Below are 22,057 nucleotides of genomic sequence, written 5' to 3'. Positions count from 1 at the left end.
TGTCTGACACGGAGAGAAAAACACCTGGCCATTTTGAACTGGTGAACCTCATCAAGTGTGAGGCTTTGTAAACTTCTTTAATGCTGCGGCGGGGGTGAGGGGCGGTGTTTTTTGGTGGGGGGGGGGACAGGAAGGAGGAAGGGAAGAAGTTACAAAACTAGTTCATTTGCAGAGGTAGGGAAGGCTTATCCTCTCCATATAATAGAGAGAGAACCGAGTCACAAACATCAGGGAAGTTGCCCAAGGTTGCAAAGAGAGTCTGTGGCAGAACTGGGAACCGAGCCAAGTTCCCTGGAGTGCCTGAACCTCTAGATTATCCTTCCTCTTTGTGTAACTATATTATAGCTAAAGAAAATGTGTGCTATGCATTATCAATAGACTAACTTTCCAAAACCTAGGCTGCCATACATGGTCGATCTCTATACTCCATTTCTTACTATATTCAGGTTTTTTCCTCTTTTTTTCCATTTTGCCACAGTCCCTTTGTCTTTCTGCCTCTCTGGTTTCCTTTTGTTTAATTTGTCACTCTTTTTCCTCTGGAATTTCTCTCTGCCTTCTGTCCTCCTTTTATACTGTTTGGGCAGAGTATGAATTCCAGTATATTTGAGTCAACCTTTCTCACCTGCGGGGTGTACAACTCTGAGAGTGTGTCTACACTACAACCCTCTTTTGACAGAGGGATGTAAATTAGGCAGTTCAAAATTGCAAATGAAGCGGGGATTTAAATATCCCATGCTTCATTTGCATAATCACGTCATGGCACTCTTTCAAAAAAGCGCTATTTTGAAAGTAAAACCGCAGTCTAGACACAGTTCTTTTGAAAATAGAAGCCTTTTTCGAAAGATCCTGTAAACCTCATTTTTTGAGTGTAACTCTTACTATCAAGTGAAAAGTGCAAAGATGCCCAGGGAATGAATTTTCAATCCCAGGACGCGAGCTGAAAACTCACTGGCGAGAGTTGGTGCCACAGGAGCCGAAAGGCAGCGGCACTGAACCTTTCTATAAATGTGAACGAATACGTGTAGGTGATGTCCTGCGGCATTCGCCCAGCCCTAGGGCAGACTCAGCGGAACCTGTATGTCATACATACCCGCTGTCCGGGGTTACCAGCTGGGAGAGCTTGAGTCTGGAGTCTGATTCTGAAGCCAGCATCAGCCTTGCTTCTGCCACTAGCCTGGACCAGGTCTCCTCTGCTTGTTAGGAGCTGAATCCTGCATCCCCTGAAGTCAGGAGGAAACTTCCAAATGACTTTAATAGTGCAGAATAGGTCCTCCACTCCCATCCGGGACTGCCCCAGCCCTGTCTCCCACCTCCCAGGCCTCCTTAAGAGAGGGAGGGGGTGGGGTGAAGCTCCCTCCCCCCAGATTTGTACAGGGACACAGCTGGCTGTCTCTCTTCATAAGGGGGTGAGAGGAAAGAGCACAGTTTGCTGCGTTCCTCACTCTGGCTGTGGCATGCCCGGGCCAGAGGATCCTGCGCATGCCCCAGCTATGAGACATGCACCGCTCCCCTGGCTGGGCCTGCTGGAGCTGCAGCAGCCATGGAGAGGTGCGTCTCACCTGGCCCCAAGCTGCTGCAGTGAGAGAGGGGTGGGGTTGTCCTCTGTCCCTGAGGCAGCCTGCTACTGAACCCCTTCAATGATTCCAATGGAGCACAGATGTTTTCATTTTCTTTTCCCAAATACACAAAAATGAATTGAGTTATGGGCTTGAGCAACACTGGGCAAATCTAATTTAACAGAACCCACCCCCAGTAAACCAGGCAAAAACTCAACTCCTCCCTTCCCCTCCTCCCGGAAGTGAATTCCTCACCTTTATAATCCTCCCCACGCCCCTACTTCATTTTAAAGTGTGTGTGTGTGTGTGTGTGTGTGTGTGTGTGTGTGTGTGTGTGAGAGAGAGAGAGAGAGACTACTTCATTTTAAAGGGTGTGTGTGTGTGTGTATGTGTGTGTGTGTGTGTGTGTGTGTGTGTGTGTGTGTGAGAGAGAGAGAGAGACTACTTCATTTTAAAGGGTGTGTGTGTGTGTGTGTGTGTGTGTGTGAGAGAGAGAGAGAGAGACTACTTCATTTTAAAGGGTGTGTGTGTGTGTGTGTGTGTGTGTGTGTGTGTTATTGAACAGAGGTAAGGTGAATATCCTGGTGGCTATGTAAGAGGCCTGCCATCACTCATGAACATGGATCTGTTGTGGCATTTCTCTAATAGGTTGCCAGTTCAGCTCTCCTGCGTGTGTTTTTCCAGGGTGTGCCTTGCGTAAGCAAAGCCCCCATACTTCCATCAGGTATGTTCTCCTGGCATCATAAGGGTTCCTCCAGGACCAACAGCCGCACTAGAGTTTGAGCCTATCTGCCTTTTGTTTGCACTCCCTGTAAAAAACTTCCTGTCAGCAGAGATGTGCTGCAGGAAATGCAATGACATTACATTTCTAATATTTGACTACATTTTGTTTTATAAGCGACTGCAGGGAGGAGGCATTAAGGTGACCTGCTCACCCGCTTCCCTCTCCAGCCCGTTACATCCCGTTTGAATGTCAAAGGAAGTTTATTCACTCTGTGGTATTGCCTTAACGGCTCAACTTAACGGGGCGAGGTGCTGGGCAGGTGCTTAGTGAGACCTTGACTCTTCCCCAGTCTCACCTTACAGCAGGTAGGAGAGGAAAGAGATTAGTGCCTGATCGATGCTAAACACTGTAGTGGACATAGCTACAGTGCTCGGGGTGTGACAAGTGCACACCCGCAAGCACTGTTGCTATGCCAACCTAAGCAGCTGAGTAGACATAACTAGGTTCTGTCGATCTGGATACTGTCACTCAGGGAGGTGGGGTGTGACAGAGGGGGAAAACCCTTTCTGCCATAAGCCACATTGACATCCCGGGGCTATGCTAGCCAGCTGCAGTGTTGTAGCTGTACTGCCTGCAGCGCAGCCATGTTTTAAGTGCCAGGTTTCAGGGGGCGAACGGTGTTCGAAACACTACCACCACCAAGGAGTCTGGTGGCATTTTAAAGACTAACAAATTTATTAGGGTATTAGAGCCTGAGCTTTCATGCGCTGCGACTCACGTCAGCTGTGTCTCCTCGGGAAAGGTTTGGCCATAAAAGTGCAGTGACTTTCAGGAGCACTCAAACTTGCTTAATTTGCTTTTTTTAAAGTGAACTTTGATGGCACTGTTGCAAGTCCTTCTCTGCCCCAGAGAACAGGTATATGTGGTCTTTGAACTGGACAGCCAGCCTAGAACCCTCATAAGGGAAATAAGCACTATTTTTTTTTGACAGTTTGACAGGTACGACGGTTCCTGATCTGATTGTCAGTACAAACCACCAGATGTGGCTCCTCTTTCAGACAGACAGCGTCAGCAACTTGCTAGGATTCAAAGCAACCTACGAAGGTAATCTAAGTTGAGCTCTTGGGGTGGGCTTGCCTCAGAAGAAGCTGGGATGTGATCTGGTGTAGCTCTTATCGTCTCGGGACATGTAATCCGGCTGCCGTTTTGACAGCTGCATGGTGGGCATTGCACTTGGAGGATTCTGACTCAGAGCTTTTGGCTATTTATAAAGTACCTAAGAGGGTGATACATTCTTGATGCCATGTGCTCCAGTGGGCTGTCACCTGGGCTTTGAATGACTGACTCGTTACAAGGAGTACGGTGTATTTGGATATGTTAATGTGCTTCGTATTACAAAGGGAGACCTACCATGAAAATGGAAAATGTATGGCAGACTAAGTTCCAAAAAAGGAGATTATCCCGTGAGTCAGAGCTGTCAGATATCTTGTCTTGCAAGCTGTGAGAGTTTTCAGGGCTTTCTCTTCAGTGATCTTATGCAGCAGAATTCAGCGCTGAAAAAAATATTGGCTTCCTTCTTGTAATTGTAGTTCTTGTTTTCTATGAAGGTTCTACTTTTGTTGTCTTGTGTTTTTTTATATATATATCAGTTTAACATGGATAGCAGACAGTAACTTTTTTACACAGGAATTGAAAAGCTTAAGTTAAAAAAAAGATACAGATTCAACCTCTCTAATCCGGCACCGTTGAGACCTGACCGGTGCTGAACCTGAGATTTTGCCAAACCACGGGAGGTCAATATTGTCTAGCAGCATTACCAGCACTTCCACTGCTTACTGGGCTCTTAGAAGACATTTAGGGGTAAATTAGAGTTAAATCAAAGCACAGAACATGGAGAGCCAGGACTGGTGGCTGTAAACAAACTTTATGGGACTGCGGGAAACTTGGCCACACCCATGTTAAGTGGACATCTGGCTAACAACAATCATGCTGGACCACGGATGTTACTGGACCAGAAATTGCTGGTCTAGGAAAGTTCAACCTGTATTGTCAAAGAATTCCAGCTATAAAAAGAAACAAACAAAAAATGGAGGAAGGAGGCTGACAGATTCCCAGAGATGCTAAGGAGCCGTGATTGAAATTAGAGTTCTGGCCCAAAATGAATAGAAAAGATTTCATAGTATTTTGTTTCCATGAAAACATTCTGGGTAAGTTTTCTTGAGCATTTCCTTTGCTTTGATGGGAATGCTAATGCGACAGCAGTGATCCTGTACGTTTCAGAAAACAAGTGGGAGTGAAAATAACCAGTCTGAATTCCTTGTGTGGAATGTAAATAATCAATCTCATCAATCGTGCATAGTACATTTACAGAATAAACATGTTTAAGTTGTAATGATCTAAGCAAGATGTGAGGGAGAAAAGTAAAAATGTAGCTCTGATCTTCAGAGTAGACAATTGAAATTCATTGGGATTGGAATGCAGAACTCACTTAGCTTTCTTTAGAAACCCCGGCCTGAAATAAATAAAAATCCTACAGGGGCTGCAAGTGTTTGCAAAATTGTATCTGTAGTTCTCAGATCTATAGAAAAAAACATTAACATGCATCCTTCTCCCAACTTAAGGTCAGCTATTCTATTCCTTACCTTAGAACCCCCTCCGAGATTTTCACAAAGTGTCTGGTTACTTTGAGCATCAGACGTGGAGACAGCCCATCTGAGATGGCTTTTCAAGAGGCCTGAACACCAGCAAAAGGCTAAGCAACCTTGAAAATCAGTCTCTTTAACCAGTCTCACACTGAGCACCCAACGGCACTACTCACTCTTTCAAACTTGGGCCCTGAGGTCTCTCCCTGAGTGTGATATTCTCAAGCACTGCAAGCTATGTTGAAGGACATTTCCGGTGTGGGAGCGAGTGGGTGAGGTTCCTGCTAATTGATCATGATGATCCCTTTGACCTTTAATTCTCTGGACAGATCTACACTACCACTTAAATCAACCTAATGTACGTTGCTCATGGTTGTGAACCACAACCCGCCCACTATATGTTGCCCCTCCCGACAGATGCATGTTTCACACTGCCCGCACTCGTGCTGTGCCGGTGGGATGCTCAGATGCCATCACGATCACAACGGGAGAGTGCTGTCATGTCAGCATGCTGCATCTTCACCCGATGTGCTACAGCACACAGCTACATTGGTGTAGTTAGGTTGCTGTAACAATGCAGTGGAGACTTGTTTTAGGAGTACTAGCAGACTCATCTAGTGTTGCCCATGTCCTTCAGGGCAGGGGGCTGGTGGTGTGGGGCGTGCAGGAATCAGGGCAGGGCCTTGGAGATATTGGCGGGGGGGATGCTAGAGGCTGGGAGCAGGGAAGGTGTGAGAGCGAGGGTTGGGGGTGAGTAGGGACTCAGGGCAGGGGTCCCATCCAACATGGGCCTTTTCTCTCCACCACCACCCCAGCCTCTTCTGGCTGTCAGGGGACTTCCCCTGTGCCTCCTTTCCAGTGCTGCAGCCAAGGGCCAAGGGGGGGGACAAAGGTTTGAGGCAGGGAGGCTACTTACGCTCTGTGCTGGCAAGGCAAAATGGCAGAGCCCCAGCCCTACTAACCACTACCTCGGTAGTACGGCTGCCCCCAGTGGACATCCTGTAGGATAGCTCCCCACTGTGGACTCACTGTCCCCAGTCACCACTGTCATATTGCATCCCTCTGAATAGCAGCTGCTCCCTTTGCATGTTTTGGAGAACAGTCCTCTTCTTGGGGCTTCCAGTTGTCCTGGAACAACCAAACCGTTTAGGAGTTCTTGAACAAATGGACTCACAGACAGGCATAAAGACAGACAGGCACACGGATGCCACTCTGGACATGCTTCCAGTCTGGAACTCAGGTGTTAGTAGCTAAACAAATTTCATTTGATCTTTTTAGAAAGCTCTTTTCTCCATAGACCATGCATCTTGTTTACTCTCTAAATCCCGTTGGTTAAAACCATGTCACTCCTCTATTAATTGGGGGCCAACACTTTAAAACGTGGTGCCTAAAACCAGATACCAAAACCTATTTCTAGGACTCTAGATACAGGATTTTAAGAAGCACTGAGCAAGTGCTGCTGCTGTTGACTTCAGTGGCCATTTTGAAGTGCCTGGAACTTGGAAAATAGGATTGTTTTCTAGTGGATTTGCCCACCTTTAAAACTGTTTGCCTATGAATTTTCAGGGCATGGGGAAATTGCCGTATTGCTTTCAAGCTGAGAGGTCCTTCTAGTAGGATGCCGATTGTGGTAGTCCAGCAATGTTGTAGCAGTGTCTACGGGGGATATACAAGAAAACCTAATAGAGCTCAATAGCATTACATCTCTCTTGGTTGAGCAATGCCTTGGCGGGATGGAGCATGGTGGCTTATGAATATTTATAGGATGTCGACATCATGTTTGCAGAGAGTAGTACAGGGGATAATGTTATTAAACCAAACAGAGGAAAATAAAGGCTGAACATCCAAGTTACAATGCTGAGCACTTAGCTTATGGAATAGCTTCCGAAGAGAAGTGGAATTAGCCTCATTACTTCAGACAAAGATTTTAAGTACGTATTGTAGACACCATCCTGTGCTGGTAAAGGTAACATTGTCTCATCTAATAGGTCTTCTCCCTCTGGAATGTAGGGAAAATTAAAAAGAGCCTACCTTTATTCCTAGGTTGTGTTCTGCCTTTGATGTGCATAAATGTTACAGATGGCTTGATCTGAAGAAGTGCTAAACCGGTTGCTTGATCTCTGGCTGGGGCTAGGGCAACCTTTGAATCTCACGATTGGTGCTACAGTGCCAGTCAGGGAGTTCTAATACAGTTTGAACCTCTCTAGTCTGGCACTATCGGGACCTGATCAGTTCGGAACAAGAGAATTTTCCCGATCACGGGAGGTCAATATTGTCTAGCAGCATTACCAATACTTCCACTACTCACTGGGCTGTTAGAGGACATTTAGGGGTAAATCAGAGCTAAATAACAGCACAAAACACTGGGGGTGTGTCTAAACTACAGGGTTTTGTCGGCAAAAGTGGACTTGCGTTGACAAAACTATACCTGTGTCTACACTACTGCCATGTTCTGTCAACAGTAAGTAGACAGAATGTGGCAGTTTTGACAATGGCGGTAAACCTCATTCTACGAGGAATAACGCCTTTTGTCGACAGAGTTCTGTTGACAAAAGGCGCTATTGCATCCACACTGTGCTTTTTCAAAAGAGAGCATCTAGACACTGTTGAAAAAGCGGCTCGCTTTGTCAACAGAACTGGCTGTAGTCTAGACGCTCTTTGTCGACAGGGGCTTTGTCAACAATATCTGTCGACAAAACCTCTGTCGACAAAAGCCTGTAGTCTAGACGAACCCTAGGGGTGCATCTACACTGCACTCTTAGCTCGAAATAAGCTACGCAATTTGAGCTATGCAAATTGTGTAGCTTATTTTGAGTTAATTTCAAAATAGCTTATTTCGTCATTTGGAGCTGTCTGCTATTCCGAAACATCCCTTAATCCTCGTGGAATGAGGTTTACAGGGACTTTGGAATCGGGAGCTCATTATATTTTGAAATAACAGGCTTGTTTCAAAGATGTGGAATAGCTATTTCGTGATACCAGAAGTATTCCGAAATAGCGCTGCTGTGTAGGCTTACCCAATGACTGCTAGAACTGGTGGTTGTAAACAAACTTTATGGGATTGCGGGAAACTTGGCTGCACCCATGAAAATTTGACATCCACCTAACTAAAACCATTGTGGAACATGGATGTTTCCAGACTAGAGAATTCTGGACTAGAGAAGTCCAACCTTTATATTCTATAACAAATGCTGCAGGTGCTGCTTTTCCTTCCCCCCTTTAAATGTGCTTGCTGTAGCGGTGACTCCCATGATATGATTTCTTATAGTTTTCTGCATTTTTCTACTTTATTTACCTCCCAGAACCTTGCAGCGAGAAGAGCAAGGGGAGCACCATAGCTTTGCAGGAAGAGAGGTCCCATCACCAGTGTGAATGCACCTTCCTCTTCCGCTCAGATGAGGCTGCTTGTCCAACAGATCCCTGGGCAGTGCAAGCCAGGAAACCCTAGGCTGCTGTGACCCTAAAAATATCCAGAGCCTCATGCCCCAACCTTCAGGAGTAAAAGGTGCATGTTCGCTACAGCTGCACCTCTCTTAGAATAGACTCAGAGGGGTAGCCGAGTTAGTCTGTACAGGATAAACTTTAAAAATAGCAAATAGTCTGGTAGCACTTTAAAGACTAACAGATGGTATCATGAGCTTTTGTGGGCACAGCCCACTTCTTCAGATGACTGGAGTGTTGTATGTCCAGAACCAAAATAAATAGGGGAGAAGGGCGGGGGAGGAGGGAGACAAAAGGAGGCAGTGGATATATAAATATCAAAGAGAAAACCAAGCTGGTATGTAACGGGCAAAACTGATAGTCTATAAGCACCTAAAAACTAGATAGTTAAAAGAAGCAGATAAGGACCATTAGTTAGCAATTAGAGAGGAAGAGTACTAACACCAGAATCTATACAGACAAATAGACTGTTCATTGCAGCAAAGTTACCTACTAATAGGTCCTGTAGGATAGTAGCCCAAAGGAATCTGTTTGAGGCATTCACATGGTGATGCCCCATGTGTTAGGCAGATGAGTGGAGTTGGAATTAGATGAGTTCCTTACCCCATAGGCAGACTCACGGTCTGTGCATTGTAGCTGAAACCCGCATGAGTCTAAAAGGAGAGAGTCTTTCTCGGAGTGGCCCCTGTCCCTGAAAGCCACTCGCTGACTAGTATCAGAGGGGTAGCCATGTTAGTCTGAATCTACATAAACAACGAGAAGTCTTGTGGCACCTTATAGACTAACAGATTTATTGGAGCATCAGATTTTGTGGGCAAAGACCCACTTCGTCAGAGGCATGTGACAAAGTGGGTCTTTGCCCACAAAAGCTGATGCTCCAATAAATCTGTTAGTCTATAAGGTGCCATAGGACTTCTTGTTGTTTCCTCGCTGACTAGTGTGCTGTGTCCTTCTCCTAAGCTCTTTGCCTTGTTCTAGGGTACCAGTTTGTGTTCGGTCTTGCTGAAAAGCACCAGATCATGAGCTGCAGAAGGCACCTCTCTGTGGTGTCCCCAAAGCCTGCGCTGGAACCGTCCCTTCACTTGGCTTTCCCCCGATCAGCCAGTATCATAAAACCCATTTCATTTTGCAAACCCTTTGGGCCAAATGACAAGGTGAAAAACGTTTCGTGAGGAGGCAATTTGTACATGGCAAATACAAATGAAATGACACCCAACTTATTAACGAGTGTCATCCTCAGTTTTACAGCCACTGGGTTCCCTAATTGCAAGAAAGAAATCACAGTTAATGGATCCGTATACAGTCAAGACGAAGACGTTGCCGAATTGGAGTATTGCTTATGTAGTATGTTTAAATAGCTATAGATCTTAGCATTCATCTTGGGTTTAGTGTATCTTTTAAGTGTAATGCAAGCATAGAGCACTTTGGTAGTGTTCAACTGCCTGTGCTGATCTTACTCTAAGTAGCAGGAGTAACATGCTGTGATGGGTGCGGTCACAGAAGACCCATGGGCGGCGCTCTTCCGGGAATGCTGACAAAGCCACTGACATTCGCCGCCTTGCTCTCTGGGGCTGCTCACCACTCTGTCTTGCTGGGTCACATCCCCGGAACCCCCCCTGCCAAGGAACAGAGCTGAGATCACCCCCACCATCCAAGGAGCAATACAGACACTGAAACTTTTTAGGTCCAAGGAAGATGCAGTATGGGGCCCAGGTTCCCAAGACATCACTCCCCAAATGAGATCAAAACCCCAAATGAGTTATTTAGTAAGCCCACTTTAACAATGAAAGGGGGAATATACACACTGGGTCCGTCTAGACTGACAAAAACTTGCCGCCTGTCTACACTGGCCGCTTGAATTTACGCAAGAGCACTGACGATCTAATGTACGATCTAATGCTCCTACTTGGGAAAAAGCCCTCTTGCACAAGTGTTCTTGCACAAGAGGGCCAGTGTAGGCAGGGACGGGAATTTTTTTCGTAAGAAAGCCCCGATGGCGAAAATGGCCGCTGGAGCGTTCTTGCACAAAACCGCGTCTATCCTGGGCATAGATGCTTTTGCGCCAAAGCAAATCTTTTGCGCAAAGGCACTTGCCAATCTAGATGCTCTTCTGCGGAAATACTTTTAACGGAAAAACTTTTCCGTTAAAAGTATTTCCTCAAAAACATGCCACTCTAGACGCAGCTACTGATTGCTCCCCCAGGGATCAGTTATTTACTCTGGGCTTGATAGAAAACAACAGTGATTTCCTTAAATACAAGCAGTAGGATTTAAGTGGTTGTAAGTGAGAACAGTCAGAGAAAAGTAGATTACAAACTTAATAACAAAAAACTGCATCGCTAATTCTGAAACTCTAACCTCAGCACAAACTTACCCTAAAACTGTTTTTATTTCAGCTAAGCCTCCAAGCCACGGAAAAATCCTTCTCTCTGAGGTCTTTGGTTCATCCCCTGGGGTGTACCATCTCTGTCAAAGACAAAGAACCTGCTAACTTCCTGTTGTTCTATAGAATGCACTTTGGGTGGGAATTCTGTTTCCACCTTCCACCCTTACTTGGACACTTCCTTGCTCAGCCCCTACCCATTGGGGTGGTCATGTGACTTCCTACGACCAACCTCTCCTAAGACTTAAAGGACAAAGGAGGCTGTTTACAGATAGTCATTTAGTCCAGTGTTTCTCAACCAGTGACACAAGTACTCTTAGAGGTACTTGAGAGAAGTCGGGGGGGGGGGGGGGGGGTACGTGAACACAACTGAAATTTGGAGAAAACTGAATTTTTATTTTAAGTTTTACAGTGTTTTATCATGATTGTACTTTTTACACCCAAAAATTTCATCGCCCGCCTGGCTACAATTCAGTTGTTTAAACAAGTGTGTTGCAATGGAAGAAAAAAAATTTTGTGTCTGAAAACTGTAGATACTGGGGGTACTTTATATATATATATATATATATATATATATATATATATATATATATATATATATATTTTTTTTTAAAAGGGTTACTTTAAAAAAATGGTTGAGAAACACTGATTAGGTTTCTAGACTTTTTGCTTCTCTGGAGAAAAAACAGCTTATATCCTTCCAGGCATGCTTATTTAAGTCAATTATTTACCTAGTTAGATTTTGATGCAGAAATTCACCCCACTAAAAATGACTATAGGGGAGGTGAAATATGGCCCTCGTCCTGGGTAATGAGGTCCACCTAAGAATGCTAAGGTGTTCTGGGCTGTGATTCAGCGCTAATTTACCCTAAAATGTCTTCCAGGAGCCCAGCAAGCAGTGGATGGGCTGGTAATACCGCTAAGCGTAGGCATAGTTTTTATGCTTTATCTACTTATTTCCTTGCGGCAATGCAATAAAATTGTGTAACAGCCCTAACGTTATGTTATGAAGAGAGCCAATAAGCCTTGGCTAGGTGCAGGCTTTTATTTTGCAGCAAAATAAAAATAAAAAGAAACCCACTCATTACAATATGGACCTCTCATGGTTTGGCAAATGCTCTGATTTGGCATCCGTCAGTCCGGAGGGTGTCAGACTAGAAAGGTCCAACCTGTACACACCAGAGACCATCCTTGCCTGGCAGAGCTCACAGAATAGATCAAGAGTAGAGGGGAAAGGGAGGTGAAGTGACTTGTCTAACGTCACCAAGCAGACCAGGGGTGGGGCTGGGAATAGAGGCTAGATTTCTTGACTTCTTGCCTAGTGCCTATTTCACTGGGCCTTTCTTTACATTGCTGCATAACAAATGAGTAAAAGAATTTTCATGTCCTTACCAGGTGCTGCATTGGCAAGAATTCTGAGTTGATCCAATTTTTACCCATCCTCCATGCCCCAGACCTATGGTTATAATCCCCTGTGTCTCAGTACTGTGCTTGTAACAATGCCCCGGCTGGATCGTGCACGTGAATTGAATCAGAAACTTCTGAATCCAAGCCCCTGGGTCTCTCCTGCCTGAGCTAAAAGACCGATCCATGCAGCTCTGTCTGGTTAGCTCCTCACAGGGATGAAGAGCCCACACCGGGTTAGCGCAGGGTGCTTTCTGTCCATCAGAAATGATGGAGTGGAGAACGGAGGCTAGAGGAGTTAATTGAAGTATTGGTAAAGTCCAGAAAACGGCTGTTAGCAAATAAGTGATTTTCTTACTCAGTGTCCTGTGGGCCTCATCCAAGGGCTATTGGTGTCAATGTGTTTTGTTTTCCTATTGAAAAACAGGTTCTGAGAGAGTCTTTCAATGTGTAGCTCCTTATATTGCTACAAAGACAAAGTCTTTGGTTTGCCTAATAGAGCTGCAGGGGAGTGAGTTGGAATTCACTGTATTTCGTGGACAGTAGAGACCCACTGTAGGTTTATTCCTGGGCTGCGTCTACACTGCGGCTTTTGCTGCGAGCGCCTATGCAAATGAAGCGAGGATTAGCATATTCTAGCGCTTCATTTGCATAATTTATTCTGCGCCTTTTTGAGGAAGGGGTTTTTGCGCAAAAACATGCAGTGTGGACGTTTTCTTTTTCTGCAAAAAAACCCTTTTTCCACAAGATCCTAATGTCCCAAAAAAGGAGGTATACCAATCCTGCAGAAAAAGGGGGTTTTGCGCAAAAAGAAAACGTCCACGCTCCTTGTACAAAATCAGCTCCGAATAAATTATGCAAATGAAGTGTGGTGATATGCATTGGCTCTCGCGGCAAAAGCCGCAGTGTAGACGTAGTCCTGGTGATGATGCACAAGTCTCAGACCCCTGAGAAGGTGGTGTTTGCATCTGAATCTGGACTGGGTGTAGGCTAGGTTTCAAATCCGAGGCTGACAGAGGCTTCTTTCCCCAACTAACAGCAGGCAGGAGGTGGAGGAGTTTGGCAGATGAAAGACGAATTCCATGTTATTGTCATTTAAGGGCAGACTTAGTCTTTTGGCTCTGAAGAGCCCTTCTGAACATTAATCTGAGCCGTCAGCTGGAGCTCCGTGGAGCTAAGAAATGGAGGCACTCTGCCGAATGTAAGACTCAAGATTCCCTCTGTACCTGGTGTCACGGGGTGTGGAGGAGTCCCCAAGCCTTGAACAATAGCAACAGTCTTGCAACACCTTAGGGTGTGTCTAGACTACAGGGTTTTGTTGACCTTTTGTCGACCACACTATACCTGCATCTACACTACTGCCAGTTCTGTCAACATAATGTTGACAGAACTTGGAAGTTTTGTCGACGTCGGTAAACCTCATTCTACGAGGAATAACACCTTTTGTCGACAGAGTTTTGTCGACAGAAGGCGTCATTGCATCTACACTGTGCTTTGTGTCTACACTCTCATGTCGACAAAGCGGCTTGCTTTGTCGACAGAACTGGATGTCGTCTAGACACTCTTTGTCAACGGAAGCTTTGTCGACAGTATCTGTCAACAAAGCCTCTGTCAACAAAAGCCTGTAGTCTAGACGTACCCTTGGAGATGTACAAAACATGCAGATAGGATTATGAACTTTCCTGGGCATAGCCCACTTCTTCAGATGAAAGGTGCTGCAAGACAGTTCATTTGTGTATATGTAATATACGTTTGGGAAAGTGCATTTAGATAATATGATTAAAGTAAAGCCTGATTGCCCATTGTCTTGCACTTTGTCCTGTCTGTTGTACCCATGTAAAATTAGTACAAAACACTACCGCTCCATTTTAGGGGCATTTACATACATTTTACACAGATGCAAAGGAGTGCACAAGGCTCCGGGCAATGGGGATTCTCACCAATAATATAATAGTGTCCCAGTGGGAACTGCTGAATGCTCAATGTTTTAATTAAAAAATTAGCCCTTTATTCCTGAATTCGAGCTGAGTGCACCTGAAAATCTAGCTCATAACCTGGACATGGGACTTTGGGGAAGCAGGACAGTCCATCAGGTAAGGCACTAGGATTTGCAAGTTCTAGCTTCAGTGCCCTGCCTTGCCACTGACTTCTTGTGTGATCTTGGTTAAGTTATCTAGTCCCTCCGTGCCTCTGCTTCCCATCTGTGAAATGGGGCAATAGCACTGCACTGCCTCACAGAAGTCTTATGAGGATGAATACATTAAAGATTGTGAGGTGCTCCAATACAACAGTTACGGGGGTTAGAGAAACAGCTGAGATAGCTATCCATATGTATATATACAGTGCTAATTGCCACCTGTCCCAAGAGACGATACATTTTTTCCTTCCCGTCCGATGGTTCTTCTGTACAAATCACACCGATGCATTTTGCATTTCTCCTAGATTCAGAGGATTAGAACAGTCACTTTAGTGGCTGCTGTTAACAAGTGTTTGCTGTACAGAGACAGACATCCATTGATCTGTTTCACGTCTCAGATCTCTTTGTGATGCAAGGAACTGTTCCAATGCACTGCTAAAGAAACCCAGTCCATCTTCTTGACCACTTGTCCCTTGGAATCCATGCCAGAGCTGCTAGTACACACCAGCTCCTATGGGAAGCCATGCATCCTATTGTTTGTTCCTTTTCCTGAATGCTCTCCATCAATTATATGTGCATACAGGCAGTCCCCGGGTTACGTACAAGATAGGGATTATAGGTTTGTTCTTAAGTTGAATTTGTATGCAAGTCAGAACTGGTACATATTGTAGGGGAAACTCTAGCCAAACATTTCTCCAGAGCTCAGTTTTATTCTCCCACACCTCACTTCCCTCAGTCCTTTATTCTCAAGCTGAGGTGTCTGCTGAGAAAAGCCGCTCCGCGTCTCCCTGGTCTGCTGGGGGGGCGCTAGCTTCGCGTCTCCTTGGTCTGCTGGGGGGAAGCAGCTAGTGCGGGGTTGCCTCACCCCGTTTGTAAGTAGGGATCCGATGTAAGTCGGATCCATGTAACCTGGGGACTGCTTGTATTTGCTTTTTAGTTGGTCCTGCTTTATGGAAAGCCCCCAGTATCCTGGGCATCAAAGTCTCTCGAGCCAGCTTCTGTGTACTTCTTCCCCTCCCCATTTCCACCATGATGGACCAAGCTTTGGTGTCTGCTGAATCAACATACGTTCAGGCTTTTAGCTTACAGTGCACTGACCTGAGATCCATTTGGAGTCAGCTGTCTCTGATTTGCCTTTAAAGAGGCCCATCAAACTTAGCTGGAGTAATCTGACATTATGCCATGCGGGATTTTAATGAGTGATAGCCTGCTGGATTCTTTTATTTCTGCCTGGAGCTCCAGCCTAGGGTGCAGCTACGCTGCACCGTTATTTCTAGATAACTAACATTGTTTTGAAATAACAAAGCGAGCCTCTACACAGCTATTCCGTTCTTTCAAAATAATTTTGAAATAACGGACGGCTTCGTCCAGAATCTGTAAACCTCCTTCTATGAGGAATAACGCCTATTTTGAAATAGCTATTCCGAAATAAGGCATGTTTGTAGACACTCCATTGCTGCTATTTTGAAATAGAATGGCTAAGTTTTTCCTCCTGGGGCTCTAAATTGAGATAGCGCATCTACATTAGGGAAGCCTGTCTCGGACTCATTTTGAGGCTTCCCTGCAGCGTAGACCTGTTATTTCGAAATAAGCTCTTTTGGAAGAACTATTCCAGAATAGCTTATTTCGAAATAAGCGTGCTGTGTAGACATGCCCTTAGATGGTGGGCACGAAGGGAGATTTAAGCCCAAGGAGCAGGGTGAATTTCTTTCTGAGCTTTGTTTCCTTTGCCACTTCCCCCCCACTCTGTGAACCAACAAAAGGAAATAGGTTTCTAGCAGCTTGTGAATCCTGAATCATGCTGCAGTTCTCTCCAGAGCGTAGCTTCCTCCAGTATGAACGACTTGTGCAATTGCACCACTGTATACAAGGTTGTACAGATGAGCCAATTGACTATTTTGCATCATGCTTAAGCACACTTTTAATGGTCTGATTCCCACTTTCCACTGAAGTTAAGGAAAAGGCTCCCATGGGGGTGTGAGATTGGGCTCTAAGAAAACAATGCCCTAAATTTTGGGTGCCTCTGTAAGGGGGATGTACGCTGACCACTCTACTCAGAAAATCAAGTGTCTTTTCCATGTCTCAGATGGAACCTCTGGACACTGAAACACCCCCGGTGATCGATAGTTTTGAAAATCGAGGCTGCCTTCATTATATGCCAATATGCAAATTCACCAATACCACCCAGCACCAAACTACCTGGGAGCTAGGGGGAGCCGGCTGAAAACATTTAAGTGGAAGAACTTTTTGTTAGGAAATGCAGTTTCATCCCGTTCGAAATGTTTCACAATAATATGTCGATTTCAGTGACGTTTTCAGAAAAGTCTTGAAATGCTTCCTTTTGAGTTTGACATTCTGTTTTGTTCAGTCTTTTACACTGCATTCTCCCGTTCATATTATTTATGAACGATCTAATTTTTCAAAAGGATGGAGATGAAAAGTATGACATGCGTTTTGATGACTCTAAGTCGTAATTAGTCACAACACTCCTACAAGTTACTTACCCTGCAGGCAACAGATCCATTTTCCAACCAGCGCTAGGCTTGAAGCATCTTGGTTTCTTTGCACAATGCTCACAGAGAGGAACACGCCTAGTAGAAGGGAAAGGACCTTCTTAAATCTGCCACCCCCCCTCTCCCCATAGAGCTCTTTGTACTTGTGGGCTTCATACTGTAATGCAGAAGGGAAGAGTTTCTGTCCAAGCAAATAGGAATGAGAGAGGAACTTTCAGAAAACCAGCTTGTTGGGAAGTGCCTCTGTGAGCTTCTTTCTTTCCATTCAGTGGCTCAGAGAGAGAGCGAGTCCTTTCTTTCTTTGTACGGCTGCACGTCTCTCTTTGCTCTCTTTCATTCCGAGTACCCACCTCCCCGTCGAATCACAGCCTGATTTTACAAAAGCAATGAGCCTCTGCATTCCATTGACTTCTGTGGGAGGTGGACTTGCCCTACACTTCTGTCTCAGCCGCCTGTGCCTCCCATGCCAGAGCTGAAAACATGGGAGATGATTATAAAAACACCCAAGGGGGAAAATCTGGCCCTATTGACATCATTGGCAAAACACCCATTGACAAAACACCATCCCTACAAGTTCTGACACCCATTCAGTGGGGTCAGAGTTTCACCTTGTGGGGCTTGTGCGGTGTCACCTCTCCTGTGCCAGATGGCTGTTTTAAAGGGATGGCAGGGTTATTCACTGGAACATGCCCTGCAGCCAGGTGTCAATTTCACAGCACAGCTCTGAGTGTTAAGACCCCGCCCAGCACAACCCCAAAGAACAGGGCAAGTGGCTTCAGCACACCCACCCAGAGAAAGAATCAGAATGAATTAACCCCCGCTGAGATTTTAAAATGGGGGGAAGGGGTTTCAGTCGGATTTCCAAGGCCTGTGTCTCCTCGCAGAGGATAAACCTGTGAGAGTAAACAGGGTCTGCCAAGGAGGCAAATCAGGCCCAAGTGCTCTGCAGCTTCATAGCTTAGGTCCCGAGGCAGCAAAGTGTTTGCTTTTGTGTCCTTTGCTGGCTACGCTTATGCCTCAACTTGAGCCTGTTCTTCTGTTGGCTCTGGCCCTGAATCTTTGTAAATTGCTTTCTGGCATGGCTTGATGGACGGTGCTGATCCCAGGGCTGCTGCTAATAAGATTTAATGAACACCAATGATATCGTGTTCATTGTATATTAGGATGGTTGAGATGCGGGTCGAAAGGATTCCATAGAAGGGTTATGAATGGGGGGGATCAGTAAATATAGGTGTAACTGGCACATCAGCTGAGTGTGATGGACTCTCCCATGTAGAGCCACCAAGACCACTTACAGAGAGAATAATGAGCCTTAGCTGAGAGCCAGCTGGCTTTTAGGGAAGTACTTAACTTGCACATCTTCTGGGTGTGGTGCACTGTCCCACCTAGTGGCTTTACAGAGATCAATGAGTCTGCTCTACAGCCTTCACTGAGAACCAGCTGGCGTGTAGCTCCTGTCATAGAGAATCATGCACTGAGCTCTAGAGGTCCCAGTTTTGGTTCCACCTGTCACTGTTTGTGGTGGGCTGGACTAGGCCCCGACATCCCCTGCAGGAGGCCAGCGGCCTTGCCGCACCCCATCCCAACAAGAGGAGCGGAGAAGAGGTCATCCAGGCACTATAGAGTGGCTGTCTCTGTGGCAGCCAATCAGGACCCAGCAGAGGGATATAAAAGAGGCTGGGAGGCTAGGGCCTGGCAATTCCTTTCAGGAGCCTGACCCAGCCAGGTCTATACCCTGACAGGGAGATCAGCACTTCGGCCAGCTCCCAGTGAGCTGAACCTAGGTCTGGGTAAGAGCCAGACCAAGTGGCAAAAGACTGACCACAAGCGCACTAGAGACTAACTAGCACTGTGGACAGGACTAGTCAGGCCCTGGATTCAGGACTTTGAAGGTGACAGGACCACCAGGCAGGGGCCTTGCACAGGGCCACTTGACTGCAGTAGGGCGCTCACCAGCGGGTGGACCCGTTACAGTGTTACATAGGCATTGATAGGGGGTACCCATCTTTTCAGAGTACGGGGGTAGAACCTGTAGGGATGGTCTTGTGGTGAAAAGCACAGTGCTGCAGCTCGGGAGGGCAGCGTTTCCACTGCGGAGCCACAAGGCTCTCCAAATTCATGCCATTAAAACCCTGTGTTATCACATTCTGTCTCTCTTGATGAATATCTGTACGTGCATGTATATACCTGCTTCTGAGAGCAGGTAGGTGTTTTTATATAGTATCTGGCATATATATGTGTGTGTGTCTGAGTGTGTGGGTATATACATTGTGTGCGAGTATTGTGTGTGTGTGTATGTATATAAAGATATAAATATCCAGAGCCTCCAAAGAGCTGAACCATTCAACCCCAATGACTGATAAGCAGCTATAATAGATTTGTATTTGAAGCAGCAGTTCCAGAAGACTCAATACAAAACAGGTATCCCGGCCTTGTATAAGTAGCACATACACCTTTTGTAGCCATTAGTTCTGTTCTCCGCTGCTGGGTGGGTTATTTCTTTCTTTCACATTCTTTCCCGCTAAACTATGAATAGGTTCTACCCCGTATCAAACATTTTACATTGCTGGTTTTTCAAAGGAAACAGGTCCGCCCGCTTTGCTTTCTGAGCGCTCGATGTTTTCTATCAGCTATTTGCAGACAGTGGTTTATGAGCTCCCTGACCTGCCTAATGGATGTTTGCAGAACATTCAAGGGGAGTGTACGGCTAATGAAATCCCTCCCACTCTCCACCTTTGTCTTCTGTCACTTCGAACAGCCTGCTCTTGACCTCTATTAACAATTGCAGTGCGCCAGGCAGTGCAGTCGCTAAATGGAAACATATTCTGATTGTGTGCATGAGGAGACATCAGCAAGGGGCTATTCCACTGGCAGCTTTGTAGGGATTGTTGATTTTCAATGCTAAGTGTGGGCCCATGTGGGGAAGTCCTACAAAACTGAGAAATGGTGGAAACCAATAGCACGTCTATAGACACCTGCGTTTTGTAGTACTTTCTCTGAGGAGCACAGAATCTGAGAGCATTTGCTCCATTCTAGGGCTTTTCAGCAACTTTACTAAGCAGGGAAGGAATTCCCAATGTAAGATGCTTCCAAAAACCTATGGGAAAAGTAAACCTTTTCCTTCCATTCTATTGGACTTCTGCATACAGTTCAGGCTTGGCGCTTTGGCTGGCGGTGTAACAAGGTGACACACGCCTCTCGTGAGCACCCCCATTTGGCCGAGTGTGTCTGCCTGCACCACCCTCACTTTGCAAAGCCTTTTTAGCTACTCAGCCCTCTGGCTGAGTCACACTTCTGTGTATCTCAAATCTCTTCCGGAGTACACCGCTAACAGGGGCCCATCCCAGTATCCTCTGTAGAGTTGCTTACTCAGGCCAGTCAGTTCCCGTGGTCCTCTCTCCCTCTAGTCTGGTCTTTGTCTGCCCTGATTCTGGTGCTGCAGCTTCTTATGTAATTTTTCCAGGCCCCTGATTGGCTGGTTTCTTCCCAGCTCCTCTAGCCGGCCTGGAGGACTGCTCTATGGCTCTTTGTGGGCTCAGGGCCTTGTCCACCCTATCACAGGTGGATTCAGGCCTATTGTAACAATTCCATGGATACAAACTCCTGGTTAAAAGCAAGGGTAAAACTTGGGAGTCCCGACATAGGCTTTTTACCACCTGTGCTAAAGAAGGCTTCTGCTTCTAGCTGGTGAAGTGTTAACAGCTCTCCTCCTCCACAGCTAATCTAGGTACTAGAAGGTATCTTGATATCACACTTTAGAGCGGGCCTGTAACAGGGCTGTGCCTCACTGCCATGGCGCCTCCTACTGGTCTCATTGGGAATTAGCTTTTCAGTCTCGGAGCGCCCCCTGTTGGCCAGTGTCTCGCCCCCTGTGACCTTGTCTTCTGTTGGTTCAGGCCCTCTGTCCTTCCAGGCCAATGGTGCCTTTTCCGCATTGTTGTACCGTATCACTGGGCCCCCACACTCTGGGGTCCTCTCCTCCAAGGGAACCCCAGGCCCCTACACCCACCTTGCCTCAGGGACCCATGACCACTCATGATTGGCAAGGGGGTGCGGACTTGCTGCCTTTGCCTACCCTGGCTGCTTCCCTACTGCCCAAGTATCCTCAGGCCTTGTCTTAGGCCCTACAACCTGGGAGTGGGGTCAGGCCCAAGCTCCCCAGCTCTGGCTGCCTTTCCCCAGACCTGCTCTATTATGGGAAGCCTCTGTAGCTTCCTTGCCAGCCAGGTCCCTCTTGCTCTCTTCTCTCTAGGAGCTTCTATTTACACAGCCCGCAGATGGGCCCTTATTGGCTGCTGTATGCCGTAGCTGCTTCCTCCGCTACCCTAGCCCTCTTCCAGGGCTGGATTTAACCCTTCGTAGGGCCAGTGCGGGGCAGACACCCTGCCACAGGGTCTTCTACTCCATCCAGAGAGGCCTGCAGTGTATATGCACATAAGTCAATACATTGGTTGGTGGTCCACATTTAAATATCATAAAACAGACTAGAGTTAATTGGCCAAGACTTTTGTATATGATTGTAAATTCCATATGACTTTGTCAGCAGTGGCCATTAGGACAAGTATGCCTGGAGGATACAGTTGCAAAATTATCTCTTTATGATGCCTTCTAGTGATAGACTTCAGGAGATCCATCTATTTACTTAACAAAGAAAAGGTTCATGAAGTGCCGATATAGGGAACAGATATTGGCTATTGGCTTCTTTAATCTAGCAGAGAAAGTTGTAACACAATTTCACTAGACAAGTTCAGACTGAAAATAAGGTGTTACATTTTAACAATGAGGTTAATTCGCCATTGAAACAATTTACCAAAGATCGGGGTAGATTCTCCATCAGTGACAATATTTAAATCGAGATCAGAGGGTTTTTTTTCCCCCCAAAAGCTCTGTTCTGGGACATATTTTGGAAAGTTCTCTAGCCTGTGTCAAACCGGGGATCAGACTAGAAGATCACAAAGAGCCCTTCAGGCCCTAGAATCTATGAATTGCATTGCCAGTGTGCATGCAGTACATTAAAGCATCCATTCGCTTGTCAGCCACATCTGGGAAGGGGAGAAGAGGAGAGAGAATGGAGGTCAGCACCCTGTCTGGATGCAGGTAATCCATCGCTCCCCAGGGATGATTTTTTGTTTTTAATCTCTGTCTCATAAAGATGTTTCTGAAATGTGGACTCTTCTGCAGTTGAAATGCACCAAAGTGAATCTAATACAATAGTGCTTTCCACAGCACACCATTGTGGGGAGAGGGAGCTGCCTCT

The 22,057-nt window shown here is 46.0% G+C and overlaps 1 protein-coding gene and 1 long non-coding RNA gene across 2 annotated transcripts in view; one reads left to right on the top strand and one right to left on the bottom strand.

Moving 5' to 3' along the window:
- The window catches only part of CSMD2 (CUB and Sushi multiple domains 2), a 743,482-nt gene that overhangs the window by 435,780 nt on the left and 285,645 nt on the right, over positions 1 to 22,057 (top strand). Inside the window, exon 12 of the mRNA XM_014578911.3 lies at positions 3,272 to 3,384. Coding sequence (XP_014434397.3) covers positions 3,272 to 3,384 — 113 coding nt within the window. The remainder of the gene's footprint in view (positions 1 to 3,271; positions 3,385 to 22,057) is intronic.
- LOC142819891 (uncharacterized) lies at positions 9,753 to 20,217 on the bottom strand. Its single transcript, XR_012897570.1, has 3 exons — positions 20,170 to 20,217; positions 10,738 to 10,829; positions 9,753 to 9,979 (listed from the first exon to the last, which is right to left on the bottom strand). It is a non-coding gene; the product is annotated as an uncharacterized LOC142819891 (long non-coding RNA).

This window comes from Pelodiscus sinensis, chromosome 25, assembly GCF_049634645.1.
Source record: "Pelodiscus sinensis isolate JC-2024 chromosome 25, ASM4963464v1, whole genome shotgun sequence".
In the NCBI taxonomy this organism is placed as follows: Eukaryota; Metazoa; Chordata; order Testudines; family Trionychidae; genus Pelodiscus; species Pelodiscus sinensis.
The sequence above is the reverse complement of the archived record's forward strand: the minus strand, read 5'-3'. Positions and strand labels throughout refer to the sequence as shown.